General features: G+C 40.3%; 1 protein-coding gene across 1 annotated transcript in view; it reads right to left on the reverse strand.

Moving 5' to 3' along the window:
* LOC109483188 (sushi, von Willebrand factor type A, EGF and pentraxin domain-containing protein 1-like) overlaps positions 1 to 19,655 on the reverse strand; it is a 61,911-nt gene that overhangs the window by 11,398 nt on the left and 30,858 nt on the right. The window contains exons 29-52 of the mRNA XM_019786173.1: positions 19,349 to 19,444; positions 18,475 to 18,666; positions 17,740 to 17,928; positions 17,330 to 17,443; positions 16,836 to 16,964; positions 16,465 to 16,656; positions 15,676 to 15,999; positions 14,750 to 15,061; positions 13,763 to 14,086; positions 13,181 to 13,510; positions 12,590 to 12,718; positions 11,961 to 12,152; positions 11,363 to 11,563; positions 10,142 to 10,393; positions 9,428 to 9,528; positions 8,340 to 8,487; positions 7,648 to 7,869; positions 6,895 to 7,061; positions 6,088 to 6,412; positions 5,471 to 5,632; positions 3,005 to 3,166; positions 2,344 to 2,505; positions 872 to 967; positions 49 to 247 (exon numbers count right to left, since the gene is read on the reverse strand). Coding sequence (XP_019641732.1) covers positions 49 to 247; positions 872 to 967; positions 2,344 to 2,505; positions 3,005 to 3,166; positions 5,471 to 5,632; positions 6,088 to 6,412; positions 6,895 to 7,061; positions 7,648 to 7,869; positions 8,340 to 8,487; positions 9,428 to 9,528; positions 10,142 to 10,393; positions 11,363 to 11,563; positions 11,961 to 12,152; positions 12,590 to 12,718; positions 13,181 to 13,510; positions 13,763 to 14,086; positions 14,750 to 15,061; positions 15,676 to 15,999; positions 16,465 to 16,656; positions 16,836 to 16,964; positions 17,330 to 17,443; positions 17,740 to 17,928; positions 18,475 to 18,666; positions 19,349 to 19,444 — 4,720 coding nt within the window. The remainder of the gene's footprint in view (positions 1 to 48; positions 248 to 871; positions 968 to 2,343; positions 2,506 to 3,004; positions 3,167 to 5,470; positions 5,633 to 6,087; positions 6,413 to 6,894; positions 7,062 to 7,647; positions 7,870 to 8,339; positions 8,488 to 9,427; positions 9,529 to 10,141; positions 10,394 to 11,362; positions 11,564 to 11,960; positions 12,153 to 12,589; positions 12,719 to 13,180; positions 13,511 to 13,762; positions 14,087 to 14,749; positions 15,062 to 15,675; positions 16,000 to 16,464; positions 16,657 to 16,835; positions 16,965 to 17,329; positions 17,444 to 17,739; positions 17,929 to 18,474; positions 18,667 to 19,348; positions 19,445 to 19,655) is intronic.

Below are 19,655 nucleotides of genomic sequence, written 5' to 3' on the forward strand. Positions count from 1 at the left end.
TATTTTGTGACAACGACAGGAATAGGTCATATTTCAAAATACGTCTACCTGTATTCGTTGATGCCATCCACACAGGTTGCTCCGTTTGAACAGTCGTTGGACTCACAATCATCGATATTCGTTGAGCAATCATGGCCAGTAAACCCAGCTGTACAGCTGCAGGTGTAGCCAGAGATGCCGTCTAAACAAAGTCCGTTGAGGCAAGGGTTCGAAGAACATTCGTTGATGGTTTCTTCACAGAGGTCACCTTGAAGATAAGCACAGTCATGCATCGTTCTCTATTGACACAACAGATTTTACAGTACTGCAGCTTTTGTAAGGTCTAGACCAAACTATAAATGAATATATAATATAATAATGAGACTTTATTTGCAAAATCATGCCCGATGGCTAATTGCTTTTACAGACTAGTCGAAGAAACTATTCGGTACAATACAAGACAGACAAGACAACTACTGTCTGGAAAAACTTCTACTACTACGTTAGTTATTGTGGGGTTTGACTTCTTCTTTGAAATATAACTAAACATTGAAAAAAATACAATACACTGTCAGATGAATTAACCAACCTCCAATGTATGACTAAATCAATATGTCGAATTTGACATGTTATTTAAACGGCTAGTTATAGGTTCAAACATTCATGATACGTTCACAGTAATGGGTTTTATCTATTGGATGAAATGCATAGATTTCTGATGTGCAAGTGGAAAGAAAGCATACAGATGTGAATTAGGCAGTAGGCATTACTTTGTAATAGCTGCGACGCCATAGGGAAACATATTGCCATGAATATCCAGTATATTTTCTTACAGACGCACAGTCAGTTGAAAGGTATAAAAGAGTTAACTTGGGGAAATTGAATTCCTTACCACCGAATCCTGCAGGACACTGGCATATGTAGCCGTTTATTCTGTCCAGGCAAGTGCCATTGTTAGCACATGGGAAGGATGAGCACTCGTCAACATCTGTAACACAAAGTGGATATTGAAATACTGATAATCAAATATTGATGACTATTGAACGTGTATTGCAAATATATTCCTGAAGAGCATCTAACATATAGTGATAATAAATACATTATATTAGGAATTAGTTTATTTTATTTTATTCACATTTATTTTCCGAGGATGAGGCAAAAAGTTATAAAACTTATCTCAGCCCTCTCCTCACACATAAAAGGATACAATAAAACAAAGTAATAATAATAATAAGAAATGACAAGGGTACATAGTAGGCTGGTGTACAAATCAAAATGAATCAACTAAATCAAACAAAACGTCCTGTCTGCAAAATAAAGTTGAAAACCGCATCAAATATGTTACAGTTGTTGACAAACGACAATGAGGGGTTACCCCTGAGAATGGTTGAACATAAAGTGTTGTCGGTGACGTTGTTTGTGTCAAATGGCAGAATGTTAGTTAGAGATGATAACATGTCAATGCGTTCGTCAGTGTACAGTGGGCAGTGTAAGAAGTAGTGTACAGCTGTTTCGTTGAAGTGACCACATTTGCACGCAGGACTGGGCACACATTGATGTTGGAACAGGTGAAAGTTTAACTGACTGCGGTTGAGTCTGAGTCTGGTAAGGTGGATAGCTGGGTAGGAATTAGTTCTTTTAAGTACACTACCTTGTGAAATATTTATCGTGCTATTGTTGTGTATTATTGACACATATCAAAATTATTCAGACGGGGGGAGGGGCTTTTGAAAATTTGAGGCCCGTGCTGACTTCCATCTCAGGTACCAATGTTCTGACACGGAGAGGACTGGCACTCGTTGCTTTGTTCCTCGCACCTGTTGCCTGCATAGCCCAGGGCACAATCACATACAAAACCGGGAGCCAAGTCAACGCATGTGCCGTTGTTAGTGCATGGTGACGAAGAGCATTCGTTGGTATTGTTTTCGCAGTTTTCTCCGGTAAATCCATTGGTACAGACGCATGAGTACCAGTTATCTTATCAAAGACAGACTGAAACAAACGGACACAAACAGGACTGTACAGAACTGGTGGTAAATTGAAGAATGTATATATATCGTGTACTAAAAATTAATGTAATGTGTATAGTTTTTGTATGTTATGTGTATGTTACATGTATGTTTATAGTATCTAAGACTCCGGGAAGAGTAGTGAAGGATGCATATTTATATATGGGCACACACTAATTCTTTGAAACAATAAACAATAAAGGTCGCTAAATATTCCCCCGCTCTTATCTAGTTAGTTACTGTTTACTGTTCTTATCATTCTCATCATTATCGTAAGTTTACTGTAAGTTGTTTCGATGCAATTGAAAATCTAAGTCAATACCTACAACTAAAAATAAGAATGGAATGGTCTTACTGAAACATTCCTTGCTGCTCTTGGAGCCATTGGATGTCGTTGAATACCCCATCGGACACTTAAGGCACGATGTTCTTTGACTTTCAGGTTGGTATTGTCCTCTTGGGCATGGTGTACATGGTGCAAGTCCGTTAACGGAAAAAGAGCCAGGGGAGCATCGCTCTGTAAGATATAATCACGTCAATGTGTTACCAACTGTTAGTGTCTTAGTGTTTGAGCATCAAAGTGAAATAGTAAAATGGGAGGACGTTATGCAAGCGCGGCTATCGTATAAAACTATAATGAACTCATAATCACACTACAAAACCTACAACAATTTAATTAGTTGGTTATTGAATTATAGAAGACAAATGTTAAATGAAAGCGCGCAAAACAGGTCTGGGCATCCTTTGTTAGCCCTATAAACTACCTGTAGGAGCCATAAAGTCAACATACCAGGCTGGTTCGTAATTCAAACAATGAAGTTTATAATTTGAAGCAATTCTCTGCATTGACAGTTTGAATCACGGCCGAGTGCAGTGCACGGTTTCAACTTTCCCGAACAAAGCACGTTTCTATTCAAATACTAGTATACTATGTCGGCACTGCAAAAATATCTTACGTCTTATAGTTAGACTTCCTAAGGCTTACGTTATGGTATATACTAAATGAATTAACACACCAAAGCAGAAGTTACTGGATGTGGAGCCTGTTATGTTGGTTGTCTGTTGTGGCTGACAATTGGTGCAGGAAGAGGAGCCGACTTCGGTTTGATAGGTTCCAATAGGGCAGTTCTCACATGGCGCCATGGTTGTTGATGAGAAGGTTCCGGGTTGACAGAGTTCTGAAAATGTGAAAATATATATACTAAACTAAAGTAGAATACAATATATATATATAGAATACAACACGGTGTATTCCGTATCTCCCGAGGTCCCAGCCCGACCGCGACGCGCGCGCGAAACCCGTTCGGAACTTTTCTTTGGAGCATTTGGAAACCCGGGCCGTACGCGTTAAGAGCTCCGGGCCCTACCCACCCCCATGAAACTCCTTCCTCTTCGCCCCCGCCGTTCTGCTTCGCCCCCGCCCCGTTCTGCTTCGCCCCCGCAAAAAATCTGCTTCGCCCCCGTCGTTCCTCTACGCCCCCGGCGCAATTCTGCTTTGCCCCCGTCCTTCTGCTTAGCCCCCAATGGCGGCACAGCTCACAGTCGACACGAAAATCGTCTGCAAAATAACAATAAAGGCTGTGCCGCCAAATTTAAAGTAGCCCATGCTCCGGCAAACATTCTGGACCACCTTTCTGCCAAGTGGCGTTGCACAAATCCTTCCCATTCAAAAGTTTACCCCGACCTCACGGCCCGTCAGTGGTCTCGTCTAGTTTTTACACAGCATTCTAAATCCATGTCACCTCACACAGCAAGGTATTGCCTTATAAATTCTACTTAGTATTTGCAGCACAATTTTTAACTTAACGCTATTACTGATAGCTGTCTCATTTTTTCACTATTGTCTACTTGTATCAAAAGGAACACGATTAGTTACTGTTCAATTGGCTGATACAAAATCCCGCCATTATCCAAGTTGGCTTTAATTAGTACCCACCTTCCATGGCGATCAGCCTAGCGTCTGTCCAGCCGTGAGTGAAATTTCCCGCCAGTACTTATAAACGTAAGAACCACTGACGGGCCGTGAGGTCGGGGTAAACTTTTGAATGGGAAGGATTTGTGCAACGCCACTTGGCAGAAAGGTGGTCCAGAATGTTTACCGGAGCATGGGCTACTTTAAATTTGGCGGCACAGCCTTTATTGTTATTTTGCAGACGATTTTCGTGTCGACTGTGAGCTGTGCCGCCATTGGGGGCTAAGCAGAAGGACGGGGGCAAAGCAGAATTGCGCCGGGGGCGTAGAGGAACGACGGGGGCGAAGCAGATTTTTTGCGGGGGCGAAGCAGAACGGCGGGGGCGAAGAGGAAGGAGTTTCATGGGGGTGCTACCGCTAGTTATCACACGGGCCGTATCGAACGAAATCGCGGCCCAGGTATGACATAACTAGAACACATAATCTTCTACTTTGATGGCTGAGAATTTGATATGATTACGCTGGTTATATCTTATTCACTTTCGTCTCAGAATGGTATTGTGAACAAAACTCATCTTCCAGCGCCAAGCCAGACGCTTGCAGATATCAAACAACAGCCCTGGCGTACTACCCTTGCGTACTACCGGTTATGCTTCTCGCTGCGTTAGTGCTGGCCAGCCGTCAGCTAAAAATATACTCTGTTCTGGTGTTGGAGCCAATCGTGTTATCTCTTAACTGTTGGCGGTGACTTGATTGGATAATGACGGCTGTCCAGCGCTAAAGCATTAAGAACGTAATAGGTTAGTGTGACATGGCTGTTTCTTGACACTTTAAAGGCATTCAATGCAGTCTTGTTAACCCGATTTTTCAAAGTCCTTATATCATACCCGGGACGCGATAACGTTCGATAACGGGTTCCGGACCGGGCCGGAACCCGTTATCGAACGCTTCCATGGCTTCCATAAAACGACTCGAACGCGTTTCGCCCTAACCGCGTGTGCCCCTTTCGAAAATTCGAATATAGAATTCGGACGTTGGAATTGATATGTTGTTGCATTTTAGGGTTTAGTGACACCAACTTTTGGCTCATCTTGCATTGAAAGGCGCGTTTTCTTGGGTGGGTATGACATAAATAAAATACAACACGGTGTATTCCGCATCGCCCTCGGTCCCGGCCCTCCCGCGGTCGGGCCGATACCTGGGGCGATACGGAATACCCCGTGTTGTATTCTATATATATTCTATAGTCATTTATTTTTATACTGAGTTGAAACCAAACTGTCCCAATGCATATTGACCCCCGTGGAGCAAAAATCCCCAAACTTCTGACAGGAAATTGTTACTGAAAGGGCCCTGGGCCTCATCATGGGGCTTATTTCTGCAGTTTTGAATGCCCAAAGTATGAAATGCTGTTCCAAATGTGCTAATGGTAAGCAGTTTGTGTCAATATATCATAAAGATTGCCTATGATAATTATTCATATTTCCAGTTTTGCTGTCCTGAAATCGCATTGGATGTCTTTAATTCCCAAGCAAAGTGCATTAGAGGATGAGAACACTGAAAATACAGACCTTTACAGTAAGATATATTTCTCGTAGCTGCAGACTCTGTCCACGTTCCTCTTGGACATTTAACACAGGATAGTTGGTTGATCTGCTCTTGGTATGATCCAAGTGGACATTCTGTGCATGTCTTGTTAACCTCGTTTAAGTAGAATCCTGCAGGACATCCGACTGGAACGGATATCGCATTTCAATTAGAATTTTATATGGCATTGCCTAACCTGAGTAAAAAACATGGTAGTGAATACGTGAATTCAGGTATTCTACATTTACTTACTATTCTTGCCGTGTAAAACTAGTTCTATTTGATACTAATTTACAGTTCACTGATGAATTGAAGGGAAACAGATTTCTGACATGCCTAACTCAGTTATAAACCTTATGTAGTTTTATCTTTTGTCATGTACTTTTTAATGTACTTTCTTGCTTTTTTTCTATCGCCATGATATGTCGGCTTACGGTTACAAAAGTTACAAGTTACAAAATGTATCTCAGTATATAAACATGTAATAAATAATATCTACCCACAACAAATGATATAGAGAATGAATAAATGTTCTATATGAGGCAATGATTTAGACAAGTGCAAAGAAATTAGTCAAATCTAGGATGTTTGACTGTCTCACCGCACGCTCCCCTTGTATCAGTCCAGACCATTCCTGATGGACAGGACATTTGTGTTTCACTGACTTGGAAATAATTCTGAATAGCTTCAATCTTGACGCCGTCCATTTCAATGTCCATCTGCCCTGTCTCTGTTGCGTTCTGGAGCAATTCGACTGCATTTTCCACGCTGAAAAGCACATCGTCACTCGACTGTGTTTGGTTGTTAGTGTAGTTACCAGCCGTGCTTGAAATTGTGAACGCTATCGTCACTTCCTCGGACGACTGCCTTATTTTCCTACTTGACATCTGACGCAGGGAGCGTTTCCTATGTGTTCCGCATCTTACCTACATACAAACGGCAAAATAAAGTCAGATCATATACAAATGAACGGATTTTCAAAAGATTTTAAGCCACTTCAAACACTTGAACAGCACTTTCATAAAAGAGCAGGCTTGCATCATCATGGACACAGCCGTTAAACCACATAATCTACTACATTACTACTAATTCGCAGTTAATTTTTCGTTTGGTTTTTATTTTTGTACAAGCAATAGGTTTTATGTGTCAACAGAAATAAAAAAAAGTTACCACCTCTAAACTTGTTATCACGTTTGGTGTTGAACGCATATAGGTCATACTCATTTCGGAATTAAACGCCGTTTTCTTGCAAAAAGTATGATACTTCACATGCATGATGTTTCGGTATCTAATTTAGCTAGCAATATGATAATTAATTACTCTTGCTCAAATTATAAGTTATCCTGAAGAACGCATACAAAATACGACTCAAAGAAAATCATGAACGTGTATGTATAGCTATACTTACGAAAATGTTTTCCTTCTCACACTGCACGAGTTGACATACAGGGGAAGCCTTGATGGCAACCAGGAAGGCTTCCTTGATTTCTAGCTGTACGTCGCCGTCTTTGCAGTCACCGTCGTAGATGAACTTCATTTTCGTGGTGGATGTTACAGCCGACGGTGGAGACGGCTCTATCGGGTACAGTATTAGCAGAAGACGTGTAAAGCATTACGGATGTATCGATACAGAAATGGCGTCGAATTGCTAGTCCAGTGGCTAGTCCAGCTTACACAAAATCAAGAGGTCGCGAGCACGATCCTAAAATTTACACAATTTCCTCACTCCGGATCCACCCAGGTGTACAATAAGTACCTCACTTCAGTTGGGGAGGTAAAAGGCAGTGAAAGGAGCAGGAAGGGCTTCGCTGTCCAATACATGTACCTGCCTTATAACATGGGAACTTTGTCAACATTTCATTTGACATTTGAGAAACAAGATACAGGGTAAATATTCAACTTATTCTATAAAGTTATACGCAGAACGTACTATCTTCTGGATATTAAAGTCATCATCTCTTTCTTGCAGCAAATAATGTCATCATAATGTTAACATTTTATAGTGACGCTAAAAACTAGATGACTTCGAATCGTGAGTGAGCGCGCTGCAACAGAGAAATTAAAGGCAAAGGACAACAATGTTTAATTGCTTGATGATTTTTCTATAATTGCAAGATAGTTTCAAGATAGAAAAATTGAATACAACATGTGTGCTCCTTACTTGTACAATCCGGGACACGTATTACAGGAGGTTTCGTCTGTAGAGGTGGCGGCAGCAGTTCTTCGCGCCATGCCCCGTCCAAGCAATAGTACATTGGGTACTCAGAATCGTTTGGGAAGACCGCTCCTTCTTCACAGTGAGGACTACAGACGTTGATTTGACTCCAGTTTCCACAGGTCAGCGCACCGTTAGTCGGCTCGTTTAATGGGCTACATTCCAAGGCTAAAAGTAAGAGAGCAAAACAATGGGTAAGAAAGGTAAAAACAGCCACAACCCGTTTAAGGTGGGAACAACAATTCCTATTTTCAACTTTCTATGTTTTTCGATTTTCGTTTAGTAACACACACACACACACACACACACACACACACACACACACACACACACACACACACACATATATATATATATATATATATATATATATAGTACAATATGAAATCCATACGGAGTCGACAGCAGAATCTAGTTTCTGTATAAAGACGGCTCCTCATAAAATTGAACAAGGTAATAGCAGGAAAGCCTAAAAAAAAGTCTACATGCCGTGGTAAGGACTCTGGGGGCAAACAATAGTTGAATGGTTTAGTGTTTCAAAGAATGCTCCCATATGATAGTTATTCTTTTTTTTTTAATTTCGTGTTTCTTTCACAAAATCTAACACGTGCTACGGAATCAACATTTACTATACTTACCCTTTACAGAGACTTTGAATGTACATTCCTGATAATTTCCGGCATCATCTGTTGCTCTATATGCGACCTCCCACTGTCCTGGGTTAAATGCCTTTCCGGGCTTATATCCACGCACAAGTTCCACTGTTGGCGGGACTCCGGAATTGTCCTATATAACAATGACGTACGGAATGTGACAAGTCCTTTGGATGAAAACGTCAAGCAATGTCCATGCATTATGTTGAAAAGAGAAAAAAAGATAACACTCAAATATTTTACATAGAGTCATTTAGACAAGTTATACCGGAGAATCCGGGAAAATAGAGTTTATATCATATTTTGTACATAAATAAAAAAAAGTTATTAAAAATGTCATATTGACAAGAAGTCTATCGTGACACTTTTATTATGCAATCTATTATGCAGTGTTGGAATGAGACTGATAATTATGATATTATGCAAATGAGGCCTTGATTGACATGATTTATGTCTTACGATGTTTACATTCAATTAACTTACAAATGCTGCAATTTATTAAATGTAAAATTCCCGCCATTTACCTCTAATGCCTTTATGGTATTGTAGCATTTTCTCATTAATCATGCAAATGAGATATTCATTTAATTGATATCTACCCATGGCCATGTTCCTTAATTTTTCTGGCTGAACGTCCCATTTTGAACCATATATCATAGAAAGGACCTAATAATTAAAACTCGCTCATCGTTTATGTATATTACCTACTTGCAGTATCCGCATTTTAACTATGTCGGCCATCACTTGATTATAGCACACCGAAAATCACAACAACCGATGTTAGTTTCTTTCTTAGTTTTGTGTTTCACATGTTTTTCACGTTTTATAATGGAACGCAGCAAAATTAGTCTTACTACCTACTGCATACATATACATGCAAAAAAAAACACGACAATCCCTTCACAAGTTGTAACCTTAAGAAGTATCAAATGAAATTGGTCCCTGTAGTTAGAAAAAGAGAGAAATACACACGGTCCAGAGAACATATCCTTAATGGGAAGAAGGTACATGCTTTTACTTAGAGAATTACTTTAACAGATTATATCATCTACTGTGTACTCCTCGATACATACCGATGTTTCCGGGTCTTCCCAGGAAATTGTAATAGGTAACTCATGACTTCCAACTCTCTGCTCGATATCTGAAGGGCATGTTATCATCGGTTGCTCTTCGTCTACAAAAGAGAGAAAGAAACATAACTTAAAACCGTCACGCTATTCGAGTGTATTCCCAGCGGGAAAGCGTTAAAGTTGGCATGGACACTTTTCGACCACCTGTAACGATTATGGTTTTAGTGATAATGGTAATTTGTAGGTGATATGTTTGCATACATTAGCGGGTTAGGTAGGCCCTGATTGGTTACTGAGAGTAACCAATTAGTGAAGAACTATTGTTAGTTAACACGTAGTTGATGAGCTTGGAGTTTATAATTGCTTTGTTAGTCAGTTCGTGACCCAGGATTCACTTACGTGTACATGTTTAGTTTTTAGCTCTCTGTAGACTTGTAGTATCTCATCTGTATTGCATCCTAGATCTCTGATAACTCTCTGTGTAACTTACGTGTTAAACTCCGTGTGAACCATTAGACCGTATACCTGTTAGTAGAGTTATCATATACGGATTTAGATACGGCTTTGCAGATGAAGTAGTCGAACTGTTTGGATATCTGTCTGTAAGTGATATGAAGACGCTAAGATACCAAACTACCAGTAGACCTGAAATATTACACCGTCTACGTAGGGTTAATCACCAAAAGTCACCAAAGGCTATGGGAATTATCAACATACCTCGGACGTGTATGGTAAACGAGCATGAAGCCGTCAGCCCGGCAGAGTCTTCAGCGATGTATTCAATGTTGTAAGTTCCGATTGGAAGGTTTTCTGGAGGTGTGTAGTTGGCTGGTGAAACCAGGACACTCGGCACGCCATTGTTGTCAGTAGCTATGGGTACATCCCAGTTTACATCAGCGAACCTCTCTCCCGGATCGGGTTTAACAGTTATCTCCCCTGGGCAGTCAGACAACGTTGGAGGCTTGATATCTGATATATGAGAAAGAGACGTCGCTCAGTCACACTGGTATACATGTACATTGACATTAGGTAACACAGAGTAACATTATTGCCTTCGTCAGAAGGGTACATGTATGTTTTCAGTTAGGGCATGGTGGAGTGGCTGTGGTGTGTGTCTGTATGTATGGCGACATTATAACTCGATAATTTGTGGATGGGTGTGGGCAGCAAAGATACGGAGGCATTTTTTGCGGTGACGACTCGGGAAAGGTATTTTTGCACTCTCTCGGCGTGCGGCGGGTGAGTTCGTAATTAGTATGGCGTCGCCTGTAACAATTTTTTAAGATAAATGCAGTGCTTGCGTCCTGAGATGGTGTGAATGTTACAGTAGCACTTTTCATAATAAACCTCTTTACTCGGCGAAGGCATATATTCCCAAAATTCTAGTTTGTTCCTTTTTGCACTTTGCACAAATCCATTCCTTTGCTCATCTAACTTTTACCGTTAATTGTCAAAACAACACACTCCTTTAGTCCATTGAATATACAGTTGGAAGTCTCGATATCATGCAAGTTTAGTATTCTATGATATCAGTAGCATTCTGTTATTATAATATTAGAAGCGCTTACGCATCCGTAAAACTACAGCTACTGTAACTTACACATACATCATCATCATAAAACACATAAAACATAAAACTGATAAAATTGAAAATTTAGTCAAATTTCAATAAGACTGGACGTCTTTTTAGTCCAAATTCTTGACCTGGCTACAAAAGAAGGATAAAATCACACAGGAAAAGAACACGTAACCTCGTAATACACGCGCAAGTGTATCTGTATAGTCGGTATAACCACCATCCACAAGTACACCCACCAGTTTATTAGTAAGTTTATACATCATTCATAGTGTGGACGTTTGGGTTCAGAATAACTTTGTCAGAAGAATAATTAATATTATCAACCTTGGCACATCAGACAGTTATTTCGTTGAACGCACCTGTACATATGGGTGTTACACCACTGGTGGTCTGTTCCCAATGACCCGATTGGTTACACCTCACTGTGACGTGTCCTCCCACCAGTTGAAAGTGATCCTCGCACCCGTAATGACAATCTGTACCGGCTTTTGGCTGGACAGTACACGACGATGGGACGATCCGACTGTGCTCAGGGACTGAGAGTGGGTCACACCTTCTCTCTTTATATAAAAGGGTACATAATCAAATAAAATTAGTAAGACAAAGGCATGGCATTTCAAACATAGAATTACATGAATTTGACATTCGGTAAATGGCATAACGAAATTTATGTTGGCGAATGTTTTGGATTTGGAAAAGGAAAGATAAAAATAACACGTGATTATCATTTTCACCTCGTCTGCACTGACAAACCGTTTACCTTTACCTCAAACAATGAATGAAAGCTCGCATGTGTTGTTAGAATCTATAACGAGTTCCCTTTTGTTGTCGGATTAAAGCTAACCTTATTAATGAGAGGTTTGTTTATGTTTGTCGTGGTTTTATCCACTGGTTCTGATTTACAATACATGGTTAGAATATTAGACAACAGCACAAAAAAAAAAAACGCCGACCAACCTTTGCATCTGGTTTCAGTACCGTCCCAATAGCTGATTGTTCCGTTGTCTTGAACTACGCAAGTTCTTACTGATGATCCGGTGAGTTCGTACCCTGGGAGACATTCCACAGTGCAGCTGCTGTCTTGTGAGTTGTCACAGGTGCTGGTGAAACGGCCAAACGCTGGGGGTGGAAGTCTCTTGCAGCGATGCACTTTAAGTCGACAAAGAACGTATCATTATCATTGAGAAGTGATTAACTAACGAATGGCAAGATTTTAAAGAAGGCTACAATTTGAAACCAAACGATATGGCTCAACCTTTACTAGTGTGGTACCATGGTCGATTTGTTTCACTCGAAGAAACGAACGAAAACATAATGTACCCCGCAATGGCTTGTCACACTTTCATCACTGGAGCAAAGATACTACATTTGAATCTTTTGTCATTTGTAAAGTTGTAATATGTCTTTAGGCTTGCGACAACAGGAGTACAACCGAAACAAAGAATCAGCTATATATGTCAGGTATACCTTGGCCTTTTACAACACTTCCATTGGAAATGATGTATCTAATGGACCAACTAAATCACTGTATCAATTAGGAGGTTTATCAGGGACTTGTGTTTGTATATCAAATGATGGTTGATTACCTGTGACATGAATGTTGAATTCACATTTTGCTTTGTTTCCAGACTGGTCTGTGGCAGTGTACCTTACCAGATGTGAACCTTCGTCATAGCTGTCTTGCAGTCCAGTTACTTCAATAGTAGGAGGTATTCCTGAAAGGAAAAATTTACAAGAGTATGTATACGAGTAATGTTTGAATAAAATGTGTTTACTATGAAAGTTTACTGTCAACTATTACAACATCAATTTCTCACTAAAACAACTTTGAAAAATTAAAGTTTTCAATCATTGTGCACATGGTTTTGATTCAGTGGGATCACATCTACACAGTCACCACCACATATAAAGGAATGAGATATATGAATACATCAAAGTAAAAGACAAAACATTAAATCAGAGCTTTGTCTTGTCTCCTCTCTTCATATTCATCTGCCATCCACGTCCATGCATGTCAACAGAAGACATCTTTGCCCATTTTCGCCATATTCACCACTGTCAAAGGGCAACAAAATTTCTTGTCTTTTTTTCCAAAATCAGGCGAAAATCAATGCGTGCGCTGATGTTATCCATACAGATAACTTGCCGTGGCCTCACGTATACGTAAATAAACTCACCGCATGTTTTTGTTTTGTGGTGCCATACCATCCCATCTAGACACGTAATCTCGATGTCTCTGCGGTGGATAGAGTGTGATCCAACGTTGAGCCAGTCTGCACCGGCGACTTTTGGCTGGAATTCAGTCGTGAGTTCATTTCGAGTGTCTTCGTTTCGTAAAACACTTAATGCATGGTCGTCGTGCTTACTAGGACTACTAGGTAGATCAGCATCGGCTGATTGACCACGTAGTCTGCGATCGTTGTTTGTTGCAATGAACGGGTAGCGATCTTGAATCCGGGACGTCGGCTGGTGGAGTGAACGTTTCCCGATGAATACTATGCCAGCAGCTAGCAAAGACAAGAAACAATAATATCTCATTGAGGAGCGCAGTTAAAATATGCAAAGTTTGTTGTATTAGCCATGATATTGTTTATCATCTGTATACAGTTGACTGACACTTTTTGTTCACGTATTTACAAGCGGAAGCTGAATCAGGGATAACATAAGAATCAGTTATAACATTCTGTAATAGTGAAATACATTCATCATCTTTAAGATTAGTAAAGGAAGGAAAAATATGATATAAGGGGAAAACTCACAATAACATGAGATCTTGACCTCAGGAGCTTGTTGCCACTGCGAGCCATCAAAAATATACCAGGTAGCCAAGATTTCCTCTGCGGTGAGATGACGGTCATTTACATACAAGCCAGCAATAATACGGCCAACCGTCGGTCCTATGAGCCACTGATAATACGAGTTCAACACATCTCGGTAGAAGAAAAGAAAGTCATTTGTGGTGTCACTGGCGTATACCGGACGTCCTTCGTGTGTGTAGCCAGCCTTTGTGTAGGTAGTCATTCGCCCGGTTTGAGATGACATGGATCCAGCAACACGGATAGTACTACACCCAGGAACACGAGCTGTAAAAGTTCAGCATAAACAATTACTATGCACGAAGAAAGATAAGGAAGTATAAATAAACAAGTTAACTGAAACCGCAATGGACCACTTTATGAATGTATTTCTATAGGTTTTACATTACTGAAAACTATTTCCAACAAGTAAAATATGAGATTTTATACCTCCGGGCTTTTTATTGTATATTTTTATAAAGGGTTTTAAACAAAGAATTTATCGAGACCGGACACCCCTCTGTGTGAGGGGTCATATACGTGGACCAGACCGAGAATAGCGTAAACACGCCAAAGGTCAACGGTCGCGACCACTTTCACGCTCAAAGGGGTGTTCTGGGGCCACCAAAAGGCACCGTTTTCATACCCGAAAACACATATACAATAAAAACAAAAGAACGTGAATAATCTACTGCCCAATAGCAAAACATACACCGAGTCCCAAAAAATCCGTCCACCCAAACGCGAGATACAGCTGCGAACATGAAAATCTAAATCTCTCACAAAACCCTTCCGCGGAAGGATGTCTCCTCCCCCGGAGGTAATTATTGTCATGTCATCACTTGTTCGCAATTTAGCTCGTAAGTTCGTGCGTTTCTAGTTCTTACAAGCCATATTTTTTTACAGCGATTGCCTTATTAACACAGCATACTAGTATTAAAAGATACATACTGTAACAGGATGCACCAACAGTGGGGAAGACCTGCCATTGAGTTCCTGTCCACAGGTTCCATGGTTCGAGGATTTCCTCGGGTGTTAGATGGCGATCTTCAGTGTTAACACCACGAGAGGCGTCACCGAGTGTTGGGCCAACCACCCATTCATTGAAGTCTTCGTAGAAGTACAGAAAATCGTCGGTGCTGTCGCTGGCGTAGACAGGGCGCCCGGTAAGTGTCTGACCCGTCATCGTATATGACGTCATTCGGTCGGTCTGGACCGTTGTGGAGCCAGCAATACGGATGGTAGAGCAGCCCGGGGAGCGGTCTACGGAACGGTAGATCACAGGCAATGTATTACACAGACGATACGTGTCTTCTTTATATGTTATCAAAGGTTCAACATATTGCTGAGATGCCAAATCACTTTGTAAGTGCTGTTTGACTTCCTAGAAATACAGGGATCCAACGAGTTTTTAAATTAAGTTCTTAAAAAATTCTAGAGACCATCAGATCATTTTTGGTTTGCCTCGCCCAACAATTTTTTGCTTAAAATAAAGTATCAGGTTCAACTTTACATTCAGTAATAACCAAGTCTACCAGAATACAACATAATATTCTTTGTTTCACAACCAGATTTTTATATCCGCCTACGTTTGAGAACAATATGACTGTTCGTCATGATCATCTAGGACAGTAATGTTCATACAAGTTTGCCCTGCTGACTTCGACAAATAGGTCGCCAAAACGTCTGCAGGGATAAAAAAAGATAAAGCATGGTTGTGGACCTGATAAAGCTGTATTGAATTGATTCACTCGAACTAAGAAGACTATCTACGGACATCGGAAGAATAGTTTGAAATTATCATGATGTCAACTTTTGATTTATGCTGTATTAGTATCGAAAATTTGGTTTAGAGGTAAGTTTTAATATTTGCATACCATAGCAGCTGCATCGAACTTGTGAAAAAGGTTGCCAAGACAGCTGCCCCCACATTATCCAGGTTCCATCGATATCCTCTGGATTAAAGTGGACAGCTGTAACGTAAGCCGAACCCCTTTCCTGCCCAATGGTAGGACCGATGCACCATCGCCGAATATCTCGAGCGTTATCTTCGTAAAAGTAGAGGTAATCGTTGGTGCTGTCACTTGAGTAAACTGCGCGTTCAGCATTCGTATTTGCCGTCCTCGTGTAGGACGTCATGAGGCTAGTTTGGACAGTGGTTGACCCGGAGATGTAGACGGTTGGACACCCTGGTGCAGGTTCTGAAAGTTGAGATTGTGTCAAATCAAAACGTTCTTCAATCCGTTGATGATCATGGAAGTCATGTTTTTGGCTCAACGCATGCAGTGTCAGTTAATAGTGACGGAAAAGGACCGCGGTGTAACTGAAAATCTGCACATACCAACCAGTGGATCGTTTAACTAAACAGCATTCCAAGTCAATTAGACTAGCAGCCAAGTCAGGCTGAATCCAACTCAATTAGACTAATAGCGTCAATTAGCCTAGCAGTCATAACACAAGATAGGTGAATTGAGCAACATCCAAATAACACAAACAGATGATGGAAACTTATTTCCACAACATCTTGGTTATGTTTAAAAACACTACAGTTTACTGTTTGTCATTTATATGCCATACATATATAGTTACCTGATTGCAAAAAGAATGAAATGGGGGTACACATGCATACTGTGCAATATATGTAATACGTTAAAATGGTAACGTACTTTGACAGATAGTTGTAGTGCCGTCCCAGTAGGTGGTAGACAAGTAAGCATTGAAGACACATGTTCTAGTTGTGGATCCGGAGGTTAAGTATCCCGGACGACAGCCCAGAGTACAGCTGCTCCCGCGCAGGTTACTGCAGGAGCCTTGGATTTGACCATTGGTGGGCGATGATAGAGTTGCACATCGATATACTATTTAAAAAAAAGTAGTAATATGTTATCACTGTGTAAACAAAGGAATTAATGAATAATGAGTATCTTAGCATGAAACTTTGAAAGTGCATCTGTGTTGGTACAAGTAAGAAATTAGTCTTTATTTCAGAATAATTAGTATGTTCCACAAGGAGACCTATATAAATCAGTAAGCTTACCTGTGACGATGACAGCAAACTGGCACCTTGCAACATTTCCGGCATTGTCTGTTGCAGTGTAGCTGATGGCATGTGAACCTTCCCCGAACGTTGAACGCACTCCTGACGCAGTGACATGGACAGACGTACCTGCCACGAAGGAACATTCGAGCACATTTAAGCAAGAACCTACATTATACTTACTTTATTGCAATCTTAAATGTCATTTAGGACTAGTAAAAATTCTGTTCTTAGCGTCATCTTTTTTTTGCTAGCTGGGGAACCACCGACAGTTTGTATATGTTCGTACGGTACTTGAACTATGCGACAAAAGGTGTTATATCTTAAACATGTAGATGGTGTATATCCCATTGCGTACCACGCCTGTACTATAACGGAATGTTTGGGAACGGAAAGCTTTTGGAACACAGAACTATTTCTACATCTTTTATTCCATGCGCGGTGGGTGGTGTTGGAATATATGTACAGAATGTTTTGGAATACAGCATTTTTACCTGTGGAATCCGTCGCAGTTGGAATGGTCCAGGTAACATGGGCCACCGATGAACCCGCGCCTGCAGTTGCCTGGATGTCGCCAGGGCAGTTGTGGAAAACCGGTTTGTCTACATCTGAATATACAAGAATGTATAAGAAGGAAATCAGTTGCCATAAAGACTAATTTGTATTACTGACTAGGAATATCTTTGAACATGTTTTTGTCGTGACTGTTGAATTTTAAACGGATATGTTTGAGACAAAGTAATATTATTGGATGATGTCGGATCCTACATCAACCTGCTAGCAGTGAGGGAGATCAAGTCCCTGATAGATGATCTATAATGAGGGACTCTCTTTAGTTAGAGCGGGAATTCGACCAAATTAAACAAAGTAAATACATGTAAATCTCAAACAGTGAACAAGATACCTTCACACGTTGTTGTATGGGCCTTTTGCCAGGTGCCACCGGACAAACACCTGTTGACACCTGTCCCGAACAAGGTGTACCCAGTGTTGCATACGAACGTACATTCTTGATTGACAGAAGGACTCGCTGTGCATGACGACGGAGACACTTGTCCATGGGTTGGATTGCTTAATGATGGACAGTTGTCAACTGAGGGAAAGCATTCATCGCATTTATTCATCCATGCTATAGAACCTTGTACATGTGTGCTGACATAGATATAGCACCTACTCAGACGCCCCGTACACGCAAAGAGATAAAAATAGATAATAATTGTATTAGATAATAATTGTATTAGATAATGCAGAAATTAAAAGCTGTAAACAAAAAAAAATGAATGTATGAAATAAAGAAATACTTTAAAGACTAACGTGCAACTTAGCAATGAGTAAAGAAAAAAAACGATGACCAGAAATCATCTACGTAATGTAATATACGTTGACTATTAACATTTGTACCTTTAGTGCAACAAATTTAAATACATCAAAATGACAGCTAGTGCATGAACGATATTTGTTTTGTTTGTAATGATATCAAAATCTATGTTTGTACGTTGTATACGATTATAAATTGTTGGAATAGGAAGCTCGTCCACGATAACGTTGTTTGACATTTATAAAGCGTATGCCATTTCACTTATTCTCTAAACATGACGACACGGCATGTATTTTGGTCATGATCATGAGGTTAACAAACCTTGACAAATTGGCACGGATGATGTCCAGTGTGAACCACCGCTGACATCTTTGCTGCATGCGGTAGTGCTTGACCCTACCATGCGGTATCCGGAGTTACAAGTGAATGTACATGTTGTTCCAAAACGTCTGTCACCATAGTCACAAGTCATCGACCCACTCGTTGCAGACACCAAGGAGGTGCAGTACAGCACTGTGGTATGATAAAAAAAATCTTTATTGCACGACAATTGCACATGGTACAATGTATGGCAAACTACATATAGAGAGTAACAACAATAAAATAAGTGTGTTGAACAAGACCTAATGTGGAAGAAAACGTAACATATCTATATCATAATTATTCAAATAATAAGGGATAGCAGAAGTCTTTGATAAAGTGTTACAATCGATTGGGCTAATCAAAAGTTTCGGTATTTTCTTCTAATAACAAAGCATTCCTTTATATATCTACCTATTTTTGGGACCATTACATGTAAAGATATATTCAAATCTGTCTCCAAGATCGAGATTGAAATACAATAGGAAGACTGACATACGATGGTGCAAGCGTCGTATTATATAAAACGATTGCACTGTGCAATCAATCTCTGAGAATGTATCACGTATTAACGTGGAAAATCCATCAAGATCATGCATGCTTGTCTGTACTGAAACATAATACTTTGATATAGACTCGCATATCATAATTCATTTAATTCATGTTGATAGACTGGATTTGTATAGATGAATAGATTTAGACAAACAGGCCAGGAAACTAAATTTTTTTGCTTTACATCTATAAGAGAAGGACTGATGATGATGATGACTTGCAGTTCCTATGTCTCCCCGGCATATATTGCTACTTGCATCAGAAACACTCATTGAAATCGTACCTTTCACTCGTATTGTAAACAGGCAGTCGGTACTGTGTGCCGCTCCATCAGTGGCAGTGTACCTGATTGTATGAGTTCCATCATCAAATGAGCTCCCTAATGAAAATAGAGTACAATTGTGACTTGCAGTTCCTGCCTACATACCTAATGGCTCAGGCCAGAAATTTGTCCCGTGCTCCTATGCGTAAGGTAACTACCAGTTGCCCGGTCCCTAGCCGTGACTACTGCTGCTTTTATATTGCATATTCGGCAATCAACACTGAGTCATTGTACGAGAAAACCCGGCAAAACCAGGCAGAGGTCGGAA

This window comes from Branchiostoma belcheri, unplaced genomic scaffold (genome assembly GCF_001625305.1).
Source record: "Branchiostoma belcheri isolate BF01 breed outbred unplaced genomic scaffold, Haploidv18h27 scaffold63, whole genome shotgun sequence".
Classification (NCBI taxonomy): domain Eukaryota; kingdom Metazoa; phylum Chordata; class Leptocardii; order Amphioxiformes; family Branchiostomatidae; genus Branchiostoma; species Branchiostoma belcheri.